The sequence below is a fragment of the Zosterops lateralis genome, assembly GCF_965231275.1.
Source record: "Zosterops lateralis genome assembly, chromosome: 3".
Classification (NCBI taxonomy): domain Eukaryota; kingdom Metazoa; phylum Chordata; class Aves; order Passeriformes; family Zosteropidae; genus Zosterops; species Zosterops lateralis.
The window spans coordinates 49,664,716-49,684,293 of NC_139764.1; the positions used below are offsets into that span (position 1 = coordinate 49,664,716).

Consider the following 19,578-nt stretch of genomic DNA (forward strand, 5'->3'; position numbering starts at 1 on the left):
GAATTACTGTAAAGATTTGCCTCAGGCAGGGGGTGGCTTTTTTACAAAGTGATTTTTTTAGTTCGTGTTTTCGAGATTAATACACATTTTTTTCGTTTTCAAGTGTTCGCGTACGCGTGCGTGTGTCCTAACGCTGACCCGGGCGCCGCAGGATTGCACGGATCGCCCACAGGTGCCTTTCTGAAAGTTGTTTGGCATTTCGGTTTAAATGCCCCATCCATCCTTCCCGTGTCACTGCTCGATTTACGAGTCAGGGGGAGTCGCCTTCTCCTGTTTCTCCATGTCCCTCCCGGACACCCCCTTTGGCACCAGGCGGGGGCCGGGGCTGCCCGGGGGGCGCTGGGAGCCCCAGCCGCGCTCATCTCCACGGGGATGATGCAGGGCAGAACTGCCCTTCCCAATCTGTCCATCCTACCATTTCCCTCCCGAAAAAAAGGACTGAAATGTGGATCTCAAAAGGAAAAAAAAAAAAACAACGTTATTGCGCATAAACACCCCGGCGCCCCTCCCGGCGCTGGCTGCGGGATTGGCCACGGGCCACCCCAATTCCTGACGGCTCCCGGCCCGCTGGGAGCTGCTGGGAGCTGGGGACACACCTGAGGACACACCTGAGGACACACCTGAGGACACACCCGAGGACATCCGGCTCCGTGGCTGTTTCCGAGGCAGGGCACACGGGGCTGTGCCGCCTCTCCAGGCCCGGCAAGTCCTGGAGAAACCCAAAGAGATCAAACACGGCGCCTTTGCTCAGCTTCCAGTCCCGGACAAAGGCGAAACAGGCAGCTTGGAATTAATTTTTTACTTTATTTGGAAATCTCATCCAGAAACACTGGTCAATAATAAATATATCGATAGTTATTATCAAGAATATATAAAAAATAAAGACATGGTGGTGTCTTTGAGGCCCCAACCGAAAACAAACAAACAAACGAAAGAAATGAAGAATAACATTATTTAAAGCAAACTCCCAAGAAAACATATCGAAAAGGAAATAAACAGCAACTAAGCTTCCGATTTAGATATACAAATCACCGATCTGGCAAGAGCTGACCCCGCATGCAAAACCAAACCATAGCAAAAATAAAATTAAAAATAATTAACAAAAAAATAGAATTTAAAAAAAGCGGCAAACACGAATAAACCCAGAGTCAGCAACAGAAATTTGTACCCCAGACAGCTAAATCAGAACACTTCATCGAGAGCAGGAGACGGGAGATTTGGCAAAACAGATCTACGGGAGGGTTGTGCTGTGTTTTGCACAATTTTCCTCTTTTTTGTTTTTTTGGGTTTTTGGTGTTGGTTTTTTTTTTTCACAGAGGGAAAAAGAAAAACTACCTCAAAAAAAAAACTGCATCATAACCAAATCTGTAAAAACAAAACAAACAAAACTAAAAGACATCAAAGCACCAAACCCCCAGACCATAAACCACACTGGAAAACTTTAGTGAATTCCCTCGGAAGTCCCTGTTGCCAGGGGAGCCCCTGTGCGGGTCCCCACGGGTGACAGGCTGGGGCGGAAGGCATGCAGGCATTCTCTTCTCCACCTTGGGCTGCCGCAGCCAGGTTTGGAACGGGAAAATTCGGAGATGTCGCCGTGCGAAAGAAAAGAAAGGAAAAGCCAAAAAAAAAAAAAAAAAAAAAAAAAAAAAAAAAAAAAGCCCCAAACCGATTTCATCGTCTCTTGGTAGCTGCGAACACTACAACGACAACCATGTCTTTTTTTTTTTTTTTTTTTTCCTTTAACATTCATTTTAAGGAATCATTTACATTTGATTACCATCAGCGGTATTATTATTATTATTATTATCATTATTATCATTATTATTATTATCATCATCATTCTTTTTACAACGGGGACTTTTTTTTTTCCAGTTTAGTATAATAAGAAAACATGGCCCGAGGAGCCGGGTCGAACATTACCTTTGCAAGGTCCTTACTACACTAATCCCGTGTTACAGGGGCTTGGCGGGCAGGGGGGACCGGCCGCTGTCCCCGCTCCGCCCCAGGGAGCGCCGGCTCCGGGGCAGCCCCAGCGGCCGGGGGAGCCCCGCAGAGTCACTTCAGGAGGTCCTTGGTCTCCCCCGAGATCCTGGCCATGTTGGAGGCGGTGAGGGCAGAGAGGTGGGGCGGGGGAGGCATCTGGCAGATGGTGCAGGGGCACGGCAAGCCCGCCCAGTGCTGGAAGCCGCTGCCGAGCTGCAGCGCGGGGGGCGTCGAGGGGGTCTTGAGCAGGGAGTGCGGGGGCCGGATGGTGCCGATGGCCGGCAGGGAGGCGGACAGGGAGGAGGAGGTGTTGGCGGAGGACAAGGCGCTGCCCAGGATGGGATGCACCTGGTGCACGGTGCCGGCGGCGTGCGGAGGGTGCCCGGCGGAGTGTCCCACCGTGCCGCAGTGAAAGGCCGAGTGGTGTCCCCCGTAGATTTCCCCGACTAGCCTCTTCATCTCCTCCAGGGAGCTGGTGAGCATCAGGATATAGTTTCTGGCTAGCAGGAGGGTGGCGATTTTGGAGAGTTTTCTCACAGAAGGTCCGTGAGCGTAGGGCATCACCTCCCGCAGTCCGTCCATGGCGAGGTTGAGGTCGTGCATCCTCTTACGCTCCCGCCCGTTGATCTTCAGCCGCAGCTGCTGCAGGTCCTGCTCCGAAAGCTGCTTCTTGATTTTGTACTTGCTGCCTTCCCCTCCGGCCTTGGAACCGTTCCTGGTGAGGCCTTCCCCAGACATCTTCTGCACCAGATCGTTCTGGGTGGAGGAGACGGAGTTGAGCCGGCTGTCCTGGTGGTGGTGATGGTGGTGGTGGTGGTGGTCTCTCAGGTACATCTCATCCATGTCTGGCGAGGAAGCTCTGCTGGAGACAGAGCTGGAGTCAGAATTCATTGTATTCGGGCTTCTGAGCAAGAAACTCTTCCCTGCTCTGGAAGTGGCAGAACGAGACAACTCTCCTTCAAAAAGCAACAAAAACAAAACGAATAGGAAATAAACGGACGGCAGGGTCTGCCAGCGAAGGGCTGGAAATGCTGGAGGAAGAGGAAAAAAGCCCCTCAGCCCCCTCTCTCTCCGATGTCTCCTCTCTCTCTCTCTCTCTCCCCACCCGGTTACTCAGGCTGTTTACAGGATGGCTAGTTAGTGTATGCTTGGACTAACCTCAGCTTGAAAAAGAGGGGCTTTTATAGAGCTGCAGCAGAGAGCAGAGACAAAAGGAGCCCTCCTATGTATAATGGTCTAGTTAGGATGACGTGCCATTATTCAGGGCGGTGCGCTTTGACTGTCCCATTTAGCAAGGACCCCTATTCATATTCATTGTGGTGCCACCCGGGACACCTCAGCCACGGACCATCAGGAGTCAAGGAGACACAAAACCCCTCTGATTGACACCGCACACTCATCGCTCCGTGTGCGCGCCTTCTCCTCCCCCTGCCTCCTCATTTCCAATATAAAACCTCATCCCGTCTACAGTAGGAGGCAGGGGGCTGTCAGGGGTTTCTCGCCTGCGAGGGGCCGGCCAGCAAAGCCCGGTGCCGGGCGGCCGCGGGCACAGGACCCTCCGCCACGGCGGGAGGGGTCGGGGGACGTCGGTGGCCCCCGTCCTACGGCGTGCCCGGCTTCAGCCGCGGCTCCGCGCTTTGTTTGCCTTTCCCTCCCCCTGTCCCCGTTCCCCCCGGCCGGGGCGTGTGGTGTGGCACCGGCTGGCCCTGGCCTGGGCGGGCCGGCCGCCGCTGCCTCCCTCGTACCTGGGCAGCCGCTTTGTTTAAATGAGCGATGATGGCTCGGACATCAGCCGCGGGAAGGTGCGGGCTGGGAAACCCGCCTCCCCCCGGGCCAGTGACTCCCTTTAAATAAACGGGGAACGCCAGGGTGCGGCAAACCGGCAGCAGGAGGGGTGGGCGGCAGCCCCCGGGGCTCCTCTGGCCTCGGGCTCCGTCGGGGGGCGGCCGGAGCAGCTCTCCGTCGGTGGGAGCGAGAGGGCCGGGCCGAGGCAGGCGGGAGGGGAGCCGGCCCGGGGGCAGCTCTGCAAACACCCCCAGGCTGTAGCGCCCGTAAGTAGACGGGCCCCGGGCCCCGGGCGCGGCCGGCGGTGGCGCGGGGAAGGGAGGAGGATGCGGGGCCGAGCCGGCGGGGACTCGGCCGGGCAGAGCAGGCGGGGCGCCCGGGACGGGAGTCACCACATCAGCTCTCGGACCTGCCCCGTGTCTGCACCTGGCCCGAGCGCGGATTGAACCGGCGCGGCCGCCTGCGAGGGCTCTCGGCACGGGGAGGTGAGAATTCCCCCGCGGGGACGGCGGTGGGAGAACCTTTCTGCCCGGGGAAGGGCGTGTGGTCCAGCGGATCATCCCTGCCCCGGCCGTGCGTACGGGCAGGGCGGGACGGGAACCACCCGCGCCAGCCGTGAGCTCCTGCAGCCCGCCCAGGTGCCCCCCTCTCTCCGGGGAACCTGACGGGATGAGGGTCCGCTTTCCAAAAGGTGCTTAGGGCCCGGAGAAATCTTGGCACTCGTTCCTCCATAGCGTCCAGGCCCCGAGAAAGGCGAAGAGTCAGAAAAGAAGAGATATTTTCGTCCGACTGAGTTTAACTGTGGTTAATCCGCTGAGCAAAATTAGAGTCTTCTGATTCCAGCGCTGTCAGTAAATCCTGCGGTGAGAGAAAAGAAAAGAAAAGAAAAGAAAAGAAAAGAAAAGAAAAGAAAAAGAAAAGAAAAGAAAAGAAAAGAAAAGAAAAGAAAAGAAAAGAAAAGAAAAGAAAAGAAAAGAAAAGAAAAGAAAAGAAAAGAAAAGAAAAGAAAAGAAAAAAGATAGTTTAGGAGAATAAATCAAAAGTAACTGAAGGCGATCCCGGTTTTATCAGGCTTCCCCCGCGAAAGCCGCACACCGCCCTGGAGTTTCCCTGCGCTGCCAGCTTTGCCGGGCACACAGACAGGGAACTCGGGGGCGCGGGGTCCCCAGGCCCGCCCGAGCGCTCAGAGCGGGCCCCGCTCCCTGCAGAGCCGCTCTCCCGCTGCCTCCCGGGGCTGCCGCTCCTCCCTGAGCCCTCTTCTCCCGTAGAGCTGGGCTGAAGCAAATCGACAAAAATTGATACGGTGACGGCGACAGCGGCAGAAACCCGCGCAGGATCGGGGAGAAAAAGCCCGGCCCTGGTTTGGAGGATGCTGGAGAGGCTCCAGCTCCCGCCTTGGTCCCCGTGTCCGCCGCTCTGGAGCAGACGCGCATCTTGGTTTGGGGAAGTTCAACTTCGACGGGGACAGAGAAGAGGAAGGCAAAAAATGCCATCGGGGGAGAAGCAACAGGAGGAGTCCTGTCCTCACCTCCGGCAGGGCGAGCTGCTCCAGAGCCCCGCTCACCTCCGGGCTCGGGTTTCCTCGGGCTGGGCCGGGGGACGATGCCGGGCTGCGGAGCCGCCGCTGCACCGCGCCGAGAGAGGGGCGGGCGCCGGGACGGGGAGAAAAGGTGGACTTGTCACTCGAAGGGATATTACTAACAATTTTTTTTCCCTTCCCCGGGGATGCCGCTGCTCCCCAAGTCCCCAGTCTCGCTGTGCGGGGCCAGTCCCGCCGGCAGCGCCACAACATCCCCCGCACGGGACGGGACAGCCGGACTCGGCCCCCTCGGGGTCGCCTCAGGCCAAAGGAAGGAGTCGGGAAAGATACGCGAGGTTAAAGCCCCAGCACAGGGAGCCTCGCCAGGAAAGTCGTTTCGGAAATAAGCAGCCCCTCTCCATCACGACTGCTGGTCGTAACACTGCCTGACGCGTCCAGGCTGCCTCGGTGCTTTCCTTTGCAGCTCGAAAGAAAGAGAAAAAGATAGATGAATAAAGGAAAGAGACACGGGGAGAGAGATAAACGGAGAAAAAAAGGGAAAGAGAAAGAGAAAGAGAGGAAGAGAGAGAGAAAGAAAGAGAGGAAGAGAGGGAGAGAGAAAAAGAGAGAAAGAGAGAAGAGAAAGAAAGAAAAGAAAGAAAAGAAAGAAAAGAAAGAAAAGAAAGAGAGAAAGAGAGAAAGAGAGAAAGAGAGAAAGAGAGAAAGAGAGAAAGAGAGAAAGAGAGAAGAAAGAAAGAAAGAAAGAAAGAAAGAAAGAAAGAAAGAAAGAAAGAAAGAAAGAAAGAAAGAAAGAAAGAAAGAAAGAAAGAAAGAAAGAAAGAAAGAAAATGAGAGAGTAAAAGGGAAGGAAAGGGAGAAAGAGAGAGAGAAGGAAGGAAGGAAGGAAGGAAGGAAGGAAGGAAGGAAGGAAGGAAGGAAGGAAGGAAGGAAGGAAGGAAGGAAGGAAGGAAGGAAGGAAGGAAAGAAGGAAGGAAGGAAGGAAGGAAGGAAAGAAGGAAAGAAGGAAAGAGGGAAAGAAGGAAAGAAGGAAAGAAGGAAAGAAGGAAAGAAGGAAGGGGGGGGAAAGGCACGGCAGAATGGTGCATGGGAATTGTCACTCTTGGGCCAGGCAGGTGTGAGGACACCCTCCGGAGCCTTTGGGCCGGAGCCTTTGGGCGGAGAGCGGCGGGCCCGCCCCGTCCGGTCCCGTCCCGGTGTCGGCGGTGCCCGGGGCGCGCTGGCCGCGCTCGCCGCTGTCGCTCCGCGAGGGACAAACGCTCTCCATCCCCCGGCCGGGGACATTCGGGATGGGGCTGCGGGGAAGTCGCGCTTCAGTCAACAGCGAAACTGCCCCCGACGGCACAGCAACGAAATTAACCCCCGAGAGTCAGAAAACCAAATATTTCACTTTTCGGGGAGTCGGAGAGAGTGAGAACCACGGTTAGGTGGTAGCTACTTCAAATTAACCTGCTCTATCCCACCTTTTAATTCCTATTTTCATAAAGGCGCGGAGATTCGGAGAGGAAGGGAAACGGGCTTTTTCTGGAAAGACAAGCTGGTGTGGGAGGCTCAGTACCAGGGGCAGGAGCATCCCTGTCCCGCACAGCGCCGGCAGCGAGCGGCACCGCCGGGAACTCAGCCCGCCACGGCCCCGGCGCTGCTCACGGGGAAGATTTTGGCTTTAGGGGCTACTCCGAATAGAAATCGTGCTTTTTTCAAATACTGGATTTTAGTTAATGCACGCACTTAAGGCAGTGTCCGATTTTGAATTATCATAGAGTTTGGTATGGAAATTGGATGTACTTTGCTCTTGCACAGTGTCACTATGGCAGAATATTAAATCTTGTCTCCCCTTGGCTTTATGGATCTGGCCGGCAACATAAAATCTAATTAGTGGTATGAAAACTTCTTACACCAGTGTTATGTATTTTTTTTTTCTTTTGGGTTTATTAGAAACCTATTCATTTTTATGGTTTATTGCTATTAGTTTTCACTATCTCTCCTTGTTTTTTATTTAATTTTGACATTTGCCAACCGTGCTTTCAGTATAAAAGTAGTTACAACTGTTAGCACTGCAAGAAGTTGTTGATACAATTGAAGAAGCCAAGATCACTGCATTAAAAGAGAGCCATCAGCTGCTCTCTGTGAGAGAAATGCTGCTACAAAGGGGTTCTGCTGAACCGCACCGGGTGCTAAAGCTGAAATTTGGTTGCTTCCAAAGAGCACGCATTTTATTTAAGAGGATGACTTAGATTCCCTAACTGCTTGCTGCTTTTGCTCAGAATGTTCTAATAGATTTCATTTAGATCAACAGTATAATTCAGATTGATAGCATCTTGTCATCTGATACTTTGACATCGTCAAAATAAATAGGCTGAAACACTGTTTCAGCTCTTGTGTTTATCACAAATTTGTTTTCTGGTGGCAGGGCAATATGAGGACAGTGAGTGGGAAGGGAAAAGAAGGCTGTCCTGGCTGCTGTAGTAAAATTCTGTGGATAGACAGACCCAGAGATAAAATTCCTGTGCCTGGATAGAGAAAAATTCTCTATTCATACAATTTTAAATTCGTTGGCAACAAGGGGTCAGAACAAATTCTCCCCATTCTTTAAGTAAGAAACTGGAGCACTTACTGATATGTTCGAAGTATTCTATGGAACACAACAGGATCAGATCCATACCAGACACTGCTTCTGGAGATAATTTAAACTTAAAGGAAATAACTGAGAGACATTCCAGTGCAGTTAATTAAGGATGGCATTTTATTTTCAGTCTTTAAATACTGATTTGCAAAACTTCTGGAAAAAACATGGCACAAAACCTTAGTAATAAAATCTAAAAAGTCAAAATCTAATTAGTTAGAGATGTGCAAATTGTTAATCCTCCGATAAATGACATTTGCACCAAAAGTAAGAAATTAGTTTCCATAAACAATAATAAAAAAAAACACTTAATCAACAGTTTGCATGTAATTCTTTTTTTTCCCCCTGTAGTGGCTGCATCTGAAACTTGCATTCTACAAAGAGAAAGATTCTAAAAAATCAGTTTGAATGTTTCTTCAGCTATCAGACATAGCATAGTAATAGCCAACAGTGAAATATTTTGCTGTCTTTGGAATTCCAGAAAAAAAAACAAACCCAGAACAAACCTGTCAGTGTTATTGAATATGCATCCACTAATAGTTTGATTTTAGCTAGTTGGTAAAACCTGCATTATCTCCAAAATACAGCCAGAGAGCTGAGACTGTGATACATATTTCCCACGTGTAGTGCTCAGACAGCAGTGCACACTTCAGGAATGCCGAATGGGCTAAACCTGACTGTCCTGGCAAAAAACACTCATCACATAGTTCAGAATCACATCTGGCTTGGCACAGTGTTGAAGGATAATAATACTGCTCAAAGGCCTGTATTTATTTTCACTTTTGCCATTATGTTCTGGCCCATATTCACACCTAAAATATTAACATTCTCAAATGAGCAAGTTTTCTTTTTATTTCTGTCCTTCCATGTCATTTGCAGTTATTTGCATTCTTATTACTGTGAACTTTCTCCGTCTCTTAAGCTTGATACTGAAACTCACACGACTTTTAAGAACCCTCTCCCTGACTGCTTTAGATAGTTGATGATTACTATGTTATTCTTTAAGTAATATAGGGTATTTAAATATCATCTGTAAACAGGGAGAGAGATGGATACAGTGTACAGGAGAGCTGCCCTCAGCTCCCCCCCATATCCTCTCCATCAGAAACCCCAGATGCGCTGAGGTTAAGTAAGCTTCTCAAATATTTACAGTTATCTCAGTGTGAAAGCATCGGTGTTCTAACCAATAAAGATTGAAATGCTTTGCCATCCCAGAAACAAGTGTAATGCAATTTAGTTTTCATAGCTACAGTGAAAACAAATAGTCATAGAAATTATTGAATAATTTTTTCCACTTTTCCACTACACATTCAAAAGCATGGAAGGCTCACTAAAGAGAAAGAAAAAAAAATCCTTGTCTCATTTTGTATCTCAATTTTAAACAATGCATGTTTCCAGTGAATATTTACAGGTTAATAATAGGCTAGTACAAATTCTAGAAGACACAACAAAAATTATCTGCAGTCTATTCACAAACCTTTGCCATGTCTCAGTGTTTGGGGATGGGCGTATGGACTGCCTTCACCACCCTTGAATAGAAGTCTATTGTGTGGGCTTGTTCCATTGGGATCAATGGGACGACATGTGCAATGAGATGCTAATGAACACCAGAAACGATGGTAAAATCTGGCCTGGCTAAGGCATGAGGCTGTTTTTATAAACCACTGCTGAGTATCTTGCTATACTTCTTTCAGCTAAGCTGCTGAAACTTCAAATATTCAGGGAGACATTACTATATGAGTTTTTTTCATCATTTAAATCACATTTTCCCGTCCTTACAATGTGACTAATTCTCCATTCTTGTCTTGTTTAAAGTCGTAGATGAAGGCAGTCCCTTTCCAGCGACAATTGTACTGTTAATGTAAATGTGATTCCAGAAATGGAAAATAAAATACACTGGAGGAAAATGATATCAAACACAAGTATAAAAGAGAAGAATGATGGTCAGAAAGCAGGCTCGCGGGAGAGGATAGGGCTGGTGGCATGTAGCCTCATGGTCACTGCCCCACCGCACCTGCAGAACTCCACATCACAAGTGCTCATGTCTCACATGAGGGGGGTGACAGCCCCAGCCCATCTCAGAGAGCCCCCAGGCAACAGTGCAGGGGCAGTTGTGCCTGGTGAGTGCTGAAAGCCAGGCACAAGGCTGCAGCGCTGGAGGAGATGGGTGGTTTTCTTGGTCCTCCCTTCAGCCTGGGCTGGGACATAGCATGTGTCGTTTGAATGGAAAACCTACAAACCTGTGAATATAACATTGGGAGCCTGTAATTCTTGGCAGCTTGGAGCAGGCTTAGAAGTGCTCAGACACAATAGTATTGAGGATCATAAAAGTCCCACCTCTGTCTCTTAAAAGAGAGAGAGAGGGAGAGAAGACAAGGTCCACCAACACCATCTTTTCTCACCAGCTTATGGCAGAGGTTAATTATTAACTATTGAAACACTGGCAAACTGTGGTGTTTGTTTGCTGATTATGAGGCCTGTCAGGGCCAGAACCAAACCTTACTGAAGCTGACTGATGTCTCCTGGTTTCAATAGACTCAGAGGTCAGGCCCCTTAAATTCAAATCACCAGTGCTGCTCCTTGCAATAAAGAACCAGTGAGCACTTTGAGGAAGCACTTAATTACTCCAATGAGATAATTTAGTTTTTAAACAAAAATGCTTTAATTGGGGGCAGACCCTTTCATATTTGTTTCCCAAGAAGGAAATTGATTAGCAAAATGTTAATAATGAGATTTTAAAAGAGCTCATGCAGCTATAGACACCACACTCAGCTAAGGGAGCTCATGGGTTTTTTTCCAGCTGCCAACGCTAAGCAAAACTGTTTTCAGGGAAGGACCCATGGATGAAATGCAGGTTATCTTCTCTAGTTCACTAATACTACTGCTGTAATTATTTTGCCTGTTATTCCTTTGCAGCCAAACCAAAGGTGAGTGCCCAATAGCAGCAGTTTCACGTATCCAGATCTAGCTTAAAGACATCATCTCTTTGTCAGGAAGATACTTCTTTGCAGAGGTGCTTAGCTGGGGCCCTGGTAAAACACAGCCTTCAGTGGTTTCAGACACTGCCACCAAATTTAATTTAGATAAGAAATACATGGAACATGAGAGATTCCTTGGTGGAAGTTAGTACTGGAGCATGGGATGGAACAGGATCCTGGGAGCTGCAGCTTCTTCTCAGCCAGTTTCTACACAGCAAAACAAACAGCTGGCACTGCTTTTATGCTACTCTCTTTTTTTCTTTCATGTATTTTGTATACTCAAGGAGGTAAGAGTTCTAAGGTTCTTCCAGACACAAAGAATGAATTTCTGGAGTGAAATGACACACGTAATCCAGTCTTGCTAACAATTACTGCCTGTACTATGGCAAGAACAACTGCCCCAAAAAACATGGTTACACAGAGATGTGTAAAACATTCACTATGGGGAATATTGTGTAAATGGCATAGCATAGCATAGCATAGCAAGATAGATAAGACTAGGCAACAAAAATCAGAACTATAAAAGGTAAAGAAGCAAGAAATTACACGCATTTTTAATTGTATAGCTCTGCATGACTGATGATGATAACAGATGCAGTGAGAAGTAATTATTGTCACCCCTTCTGAAAATAAAATTCAATTTAAAATTATGTTCATGGGTATGTATATTTTGAGTTGTCTTCTCATCAGCTTTGTTACTAAGAGACCCTCTTCTCCAGAGCTGGCTGGCATCCATAATGGATAATCAGCCTGTTGCAGCTCAAGATATTGCAGATATCACTACCTTTTTCCCAAATTGCAGAGACCCAGTCTCACACCATTGTGTATGTGAAGTATTCAGAACTTCCTGAAGATTTGGGGAACATGTACAGATTTGATAACCTCTCTGGTTTTCAATATTTTAGATTTCCATCCATCAGAAGTCCTGTAGAGTCCTTTGTACACTGCAAAATTTTGTGATTTTCCAAAATCACTAGAACCCACACACTTAGTTCTTTAATCTGGATATTCATGGCACCTTTCCCATGTGTTTTTATTGAAATAAGACTTGGAGTTGCAAAAATAGCTAGTTAAAAAAAATATAAACTCAAACTTGATGCATTTTACTAATGAGAGAAAAGACCCACTGGATTTTGTACTGCCCTACTCTGATATTAGTAAATTAATATTAAATATATTGACTTCAGTTAATATTCACTCAGGACTCCATGTCTTTTAAAGATAAAAGTAAATGGAAATAACTAAGAGATCATCTTTGTTATTTTAGCAATATTTCAGTTAACTTCAGCCTATTTAATATCCTCTGAAATTTAATTTCTGGGCTGAAAATTGTAAAGCAAATACATACTTATTGGAAGTTTTAGAAAAATATCATTTAAACTACATTCTTCAGGGTGTAGAAATTTTTTTTCTGTTTGCTTGATTTTTTAATCTAGTTGTATATGGTCCTGTCCCTCATAAGTCTCAGCAAACAATATAGTATTCCACAGGAGCTTTTATCCTAGTGAGCAGAAAGTGAGCAGAAAGACTGAACAAAAGAATGAATGAATTAATTAATTGATGAATGTATTTAAATAAGGCTCCACCTGCTCTGCTTCAAAAATCTCTCACTATACTACAGAGGTTTGTTACACTGACTAATATCAAAGCCTTCCTCTTGATTTTTGAACAAGATGATTTGTTCACACTTGGATTGATTGCCAAAATGCAAGATATGCAATGTAGATGCTGCCTTTGCTGATGTGTCTAATATTAGGAAATCAAAACTAAAGGCAACAAGGAAGGCAGTCTATCCAAAGTGAAATGGAAAAAGCAGATTCTCACACTGCTTTTTCAGAAAAAAAGCAGTGCACTTATTTCATCTTAAGGATTTGCCTTGCTAGCACAAACAGTTCACTTAAAATGAAGAATTTAACTTAATATGAACAAAAGCACTCTTTTTGCTTTTATGTTTTAAACCCAGCGATGCTTTCTTGTCCTACACCAACAGACAAGTTTTATGGTACCAAACTGCACAGGACAGGACCTTGGTTTGCCGGCCAGAAACCAGCAGAATTTGCCAAAAGTTTGCAGAAGGGCTGCTCTAAAAAAGGGAGAATGGAGAAAGCCACGATAGCTGTAGCTCCTTATTGGGGTTATAGCTGAGCCCCACCGGTGGCTCTGAAGAGAAGGAGTTGGTGGCTAAGGGGTGTTGGATTAAGAGGGGTGGGGGTGGGATTTGTGTGTCCCCCCCGCCCCAGACAAAGGTCCCTGTCCCCCGCAGGAAGGTGCTGAAATGCAAAGCAAGCTCCCAGCTCCTTTTCTCTCTCTTGGTGGCATTTGGAAGTGTAAAGCTTTGAATACCAATTGCTTGAACTGGACATATGTGAATCTCTTCTAATCCTACTAATCCCGTCCCCAAGTGCTTCTTTGTATGTGGTGGCAACACACATAGATCTAAGTGAAAGTGGCCGTAATCCTGGAAATGTGGAAAAATGTCCCAGTGTGGGAGTTGGGAGAGGGAAAAGCTCCCCAGCGGAGGGAACCTGCTGGAAGAGCTTTGTGTTTGTGGGGTGAGCGAGGGGCAGCAGTGGGGGCAGGGGAGACATGAAGGAGAGCTCTCACCTTCCCTGAGCCGTGAGGAGGAAAGCAAACCCACCCAGCGGGAAAGCTCCCTTTGCAAACAGCCATCGCACACTTGAGCAAACCCGCAGAACTGAGACAAAGTTTCCAAACGCTGGGAAATTCACCCACCGGCAGCTTTCAGCAGTGTGAGCTCAGCAGGCAAGGCACTAATGTGCTGACTTCATTATTTCCCGACCTCGCCCCGCTGAATGGCAGATTTGTGTAGAGAACGGGGCACTATCACTCCACCCTTCTCTGGCCACAAAGATAGGGAGAGGACCTGGGATCATGTCCCCGGTCTGCCGCCCTGGGTCTGTCTTGACTGGGGACCCTCTTGCCCTGCAGGGATGTGAGAAGTGGAAGCAGATCCTGGCCGAACAGTAACAGGGCAGCAGAGAGGGAGCCAGCTCGCAAGTGACCGGATGTGTTATTCATTCAGCCCCTCCGGAAACTGATTTCGGGCAACAAATCCTCTAACTTTACATAGGTAAAAGGATAGAGATGGCAGAAGCTTCTGTGTCTTTGATTCAACACTGAAACCTCAGCATCTGACCAGCCTGTTATTTAAAATTAACATCCACCTGGATACTAACAAACCCTATGGGTTTTCCAAATATACAAGTCATATAATTCAGCCACACGAATTTCCCAAATGTCAGACAGCTAATTTACATTTTCTTGGCTAGTCACTGAATAAAACGTGTTTATACCCCACAGTAGATCGTGTACAAGGAAATTAATCTGGTTTTTGTATGCGCTTTCAAAATATTTTAAAATATGGAGCAATTGATAACATTATTTGCCAGGCAAATCTTTATTTTGCTCAATAAATCTCTAAATAAAACCATGTTAGGTAAGAAAATCTAAGGCTATATATTCTCTTGGAGTTGACATTTTTATTACCTCACCAGACTTTGTGCTTTCATAAATAAGTGTCAACTGAAATTAACCTGCTGTTTAGAGATAGTATAAACCATCCCAAAATCAGCCTGGGGACTGCAAGTCCTTTTTTTTTTTTTTTTTTTTTTTTTTTTTTTTTTTTTTTTCTACATGAACCTCCTGAATGTCACAGGGACAGAAAATGAGGCTAGATTTTTGACTTTGCATGGATAAAGCAATAAGATTGCCTCTTGGCAACATGTTGAGCCAAAACCCACAATGCACTAAAATCACTTCATTAGCAGGAAACAGCCCAGGGAAGAGTTTTTCCACGTGCATCAGAGAACACACAGGATAAAATGGGGTGAGAATAAAACTATCTAAGCCTGGTACTGGTGCAGCTCTGTGGACATGATCCTGCTGCTGGCCACAGAAACACTGCTCATGAGGAGAACTAGTCTTGGCATTCAAGGGATATTGCTGATGTTGCACCAACAATCTCCTCAAACCCCAGCAGTGCTGCCCTGCCTGCAGGCTGGCAGGGAGACAGGGCCTGGGAGAGTACAGCCCTTCCAGGCAGAGACAATCCACAGAGCCAGGACACACTGACACAGTTGTTTCCTACTTCAGCCTTCCCAGACAGAGAAGAGAAGGAAAACAATTTGTCTGTAGGGAAGCTAGCTTCATTCATATTAAAGAGCCCTGTGACCCAAGGGTGCCTGTGGTGTTGTCTCCCTTAGGACACCAAGCATTTTACTGGCAAAGCAAGGGTGCCATTTTTTCTATCTGTGATAGATCCCAGACTGTCTCCAGGCCCTGAGTCCAGAGGCATCAAGTGTCCATATTGCTGAGGTGCCCACAAGAAGAAGCTGTCCACAGGGACCCTTCATGGTGGCTGGAAGCCAAGCCATGCAGTAGCCAGATGGCCATTTCATGGCATGACAGATAGAGCCTTCAGCCTTACTTGTTCCCCAGCATGTGTGGTGCCATGGTGACCCTCAGCTGCTGTGGATGACATTGCCTGTCCCTGTTTCATTTTGAACAAGTCCCAGTGCTCCTCACAGCCCCAGCCTGTACAGAGGGGGAGCAGTGGGGCCTGTAAGAAACAGGTGTCCTTGACACGTGAACACAGGCTTTTCTTGGAGGATTGCATCTGGACAAAATTTTTATGATGCTGTCTGTCCTCCCAGTCTCTAGTCACTCTGCCCATCTAGCTGAGACCTGTTCTGAAGGAGCAGTGCAGCTCCCACTAAAGGCCTATTTGTTACGAGGCCATAGTTGGTAAAGCTGCAAGTGAGGTCAGTATCTATATCATGCCAAGGCAACCTGGTGTTGTAAAGGGCAGTGGAAATATGGCACATGGGACACAACTGATGTCACAACAAGATGTCTTGAAAGACAAGCTCCTTCTACTAGTGCCTCAAACGCTGGTTGGCAAGGGTCATGCCTGGGGATGACCCATTAGGTAGGACAGTGCAGGTATGGCTGGATCAGCCTCAGGCTGCCGTGTAGCTGTGCAAGGGGTTGGGCTGTACCAGTGGACTATCCCTCATTTGCAACCAAAATCTGTAGCATAGGCACTGCAGTGTGTGACTCAGTGAAGAAAATCAAGCCTAGATGTTGCTATCTGCCTGTCTATCATCATTTTGGCATATCAATTTTTGGACACGGGCAATTTTTTTTCCCCTAATTCTCCCATATATCAAGGGCATTATATCCAGAATACATAAGTTAGGATTCTCATTGTCATTCTTTTTGATGGACTCACACCAACAAGGGATCTGACCCTATTTCTATAATTTGCCCCAAATGCCAATGATTAGAGTCTGTTTCAGTTTAAAGCAATGAAGCATTAATACCATTTAAAATAATTTAGTTTCAAATGACTGCAAACAAAATGAAAAGATGTGGCCCCCTATAGGCCACTGTAATCAATTGGGTGAATTTGGAACTTAGTATTTACTGTTGGGATCTACACAAATTCAAGAGCCAAAGGCAAGATTAGTTGGATTAGTGCTTCAATGGTCCTTCATTATCCATTTCTCCCTCAGTGACATGATTCATGTCTTCAGTTAGCTGTGCTTATTAAGTGAGAATGATGAAGAACTGAAGTAAAAATACAGAAGTAGAAGGAGGATGTTGAATCTTGTTTAGAATGTTACTGCATTTCATTAAATAGGAAATTTCCTATTTAATTGAGGTTTCCTACATGTTCTTCTGGTGTTTAGTCTAAGAGACTCACTCTGACATTGAAAAAGAGAAATACAGAAATATATTACAATTCAGTTACTTACCACACCAGGGATAGGCAGAAAACAGAATCAGGTCCACCTGAACATGGAGTTTGTAAGCACAGACCACTTTTTTATTCCTCTATTATACTGCTTTCTAGGCTGTGATAACAACTGGAGAAGTCCTCATGTGTTTAAGGATCCCAGTCTGTCTCCAGTGGGGACAGCAGAGGGGGAAGGACCCCCTTAACGGTGTGAATTCAGATTTGGCTCTGCTGCAGACACTCTCAACATTAGGCCAGTTTTACAGTCTTGCACAAGGACATCCTGATGCCCTGGAGAATCAGGCTGCTGTTCTGGAAAGAGAGTTTATTGATCAGTTGGGCCCGTGTTGTGGAAAAGTCAGAGAAATACAAGTAACTTGACCTGAAAAATTGTCTCTTTTTACTGAAGCATCAGCTAATGTGAACTATAAGGTTGGGTCCAGTTGCAAAGTAAAAAGAGGGAAGGGGACTGGCATGTGGCACAGACAATAGAAGGGGCATGAGCACATCTACTCAAGCTGAATCTGAAATCATCCCAAGTATTTACTCATCATGTGGGTAGAAACTATTTCCCAGGGCACATTTCAAACAGCCTTTTAAATAGCCTGTTAAACAAACAAAAAAAAAATGACCATATTACTTTTTAGTTTTTCACTGTTTCAAACCAGGTTTAATTAGGCACATTGCAACCTTGAAAAAAATCTAAGAAACAGGGAAGTTATATTGATTCTTTATTATCACTTTAATTGTCTATTCTGATGTGTTAAAATGGAAACAATCTTCCAGCTGCAGTGTCTAATGAACTCCAAGATCAAACATGATCTTGCTAATTATGGAGTTAATGAGGACAAGTTCACAGGCAGAGTTAAGTTAGTAGCTACATGTTTCAAAGCATCTTGAAGCTCAATAAAATCTTCATTTGGTGTTATAATGGTATACAGTTTGCATTTCTTCTTTCTGAACATGTTACAGAAGGGCACCCTATGTATGTTATATGCTACTAATCATGTGCAAATGGCACAAAGACAACTTCAATAAATTAGGAGACTGGCTGTTTATAAATCAACCCAACATTGAAATCTCATTTACATTTCTGCTATCCCATGTAATGTGTTTACACACAAATAATGCCAACATTAGCATGGGAGGGGGACAAATTTAAATTCCACAGCATGTTTCTGAAGCCAAACTATCAAGAAAAGGCAATCGACAGTGTAAATGAGCATACAGGCATTTAGATTTTTTAAAAAGAAACCCTACTAAATCAGGCCTTTGAACCCAGATAGCAAAATGAAACTTACAGCTGTATCCATTTCAAGGACATGCTTACCCTGGGCACAAGTGGGGTAGGACAGTGTTATGTTTGAAGCTATTCTTCTCAGTCCTGCTAGGAAAGATTGTATCTAAAAATTATTGTTTCTAGGACTGTTTGTAATGCAAGTTTATTCTCTATTTATTTCCTCTTTTCCCTGGTTTCCCTTTTAAATTTGTTGATAACCTTGGAGTTATAGCTGTTGCTTCTGCCCTTGCACAATAGACACTCTTAAAGGGTCTGTAAAGTCTCTAATTGCAAAAAAAACCTCCCACAGATAACTAGGTTGCTGCACCTGCATTAGTAGAAGCAGCAGGAGTTTGTCACAGTGTCAGGAGTTCTTCTGCATCCAGCAAACAACTATGCTGGATTAAGTAATCAATTCCATGTGCTGTACATTAAGGAAACCATGTCATATGGAAATAAAGATCATCTTACAACATAGTGTGAATACTTTAGAGCTCACAGTACTGGACCCAGCAAAGCAGGAAGTATCAGATAAAGGCTCAGAAATATCAACAAAGACCATGAATCCATGAGAGATTCAGGCAAGCGATGGAGCCTGCAGTAGTGCTGTGTAACATGACTACTTCTTGATTCAAAAATATACATATTATTTCAAATTTATCTTACAAGTACATGGCAGATATATCTCCATTCAAGTAAGTAGAGAAGGACAGGTGTACATCCCTGATAAGCAATTTTACTTTTTCATTAAATCTGTTTTTATACAGTGTAGTTCTTCAGGCTGTGGTTATGTGAGCCATTTTTTGGCATCAGTGCTGCTTTGCTTCTTTTTCCTGCATCACGTCCTCCTCTTTGCTACTGCAGCTGTTCTCATGACCCCTACAGCAAACCATATCAACGAACTGATCTGGGTGAGAATAAAACATTATTATATTTTTTCTGGATTATTTTTCAATCAGATTAGTTAATGTCTTCATTTACCACAGTGCTACAAAACTCTTTGTGCTAACACAGGAGGGGACAGATGGGAATGGAAGTAGAGGTATAAAGGAAATGAGGAGGACAATGAGAGGTGGTTTAAACAGCACTGCCACAATATGTATCACAGTCTCAGTTTACTGATTCAAGACATAGCTTCCTTCCCCTTTTGTCCTATGCATACAAAATTCTGTTCCTTAATAACTCTCAATATATGAATTAATTTTTCAACACCTGCTTTTTTTCAAAGTGGCATCACTCAGGTGCCCAGCATGAGGTTTAGGGAGATAGCTGTTACTTAGTCTGCAAACTAAGCATTACTTACATCCATATTTAAGCAGAGTATTTAGAAAACAATTTTTCAAATACTCATAGGTGAGATGGCAACGTTAAGATGCTTTTATTTGTCGTCAACTGACATGAGCCAACACTTCTAGCCTTTTGACAAAATTTCATTTGGAGGTTGTTTTTCATGCCAATCAGGAACTTAAAATAAAAAATAAGAAGTTCAGTCTGCAGTACCAAATCTACATATACTGAAATCAACCCTCAGAACAATTTCCTTTCTTACAACTAGCTTATGTCCTCTTACAACTAGCTTATGTCCTCCTGTCTTAATTCATTGCATTGGATCTTTCCTTTCCCAGTACTGGCAAA

General features: G+C 45.7%; 1 protein-coding gene across 1 annotated transcript; it reads right to left on the bottom strand.

The window, feature by feature from the left end:
• Nucleotides 1–235: 235 nt before the first annotated feature.
• OLIG3 (oligodendrocyte transcription factor 3) lies at nucleotides 236–2,874 on the bottom strand (the record flags this gene model as incomplete). Its single annotated transcript, XM_083857839.1, has 1 exon — nucleotides 236–2,874. The coding sequence occupies one exon, from the start codon at nucleotides 2,872–2,874 to the stop codon at nucleotides 2,056–2,058; it is 819 nt and encodes a 272-aa protein (XP_083713965.1). The 3' UTR covers nucleotides 236–2,055.
• Between the last annotated feature and the right edge of the window lie 16,704 nt (nucleotides 2,875–19,578).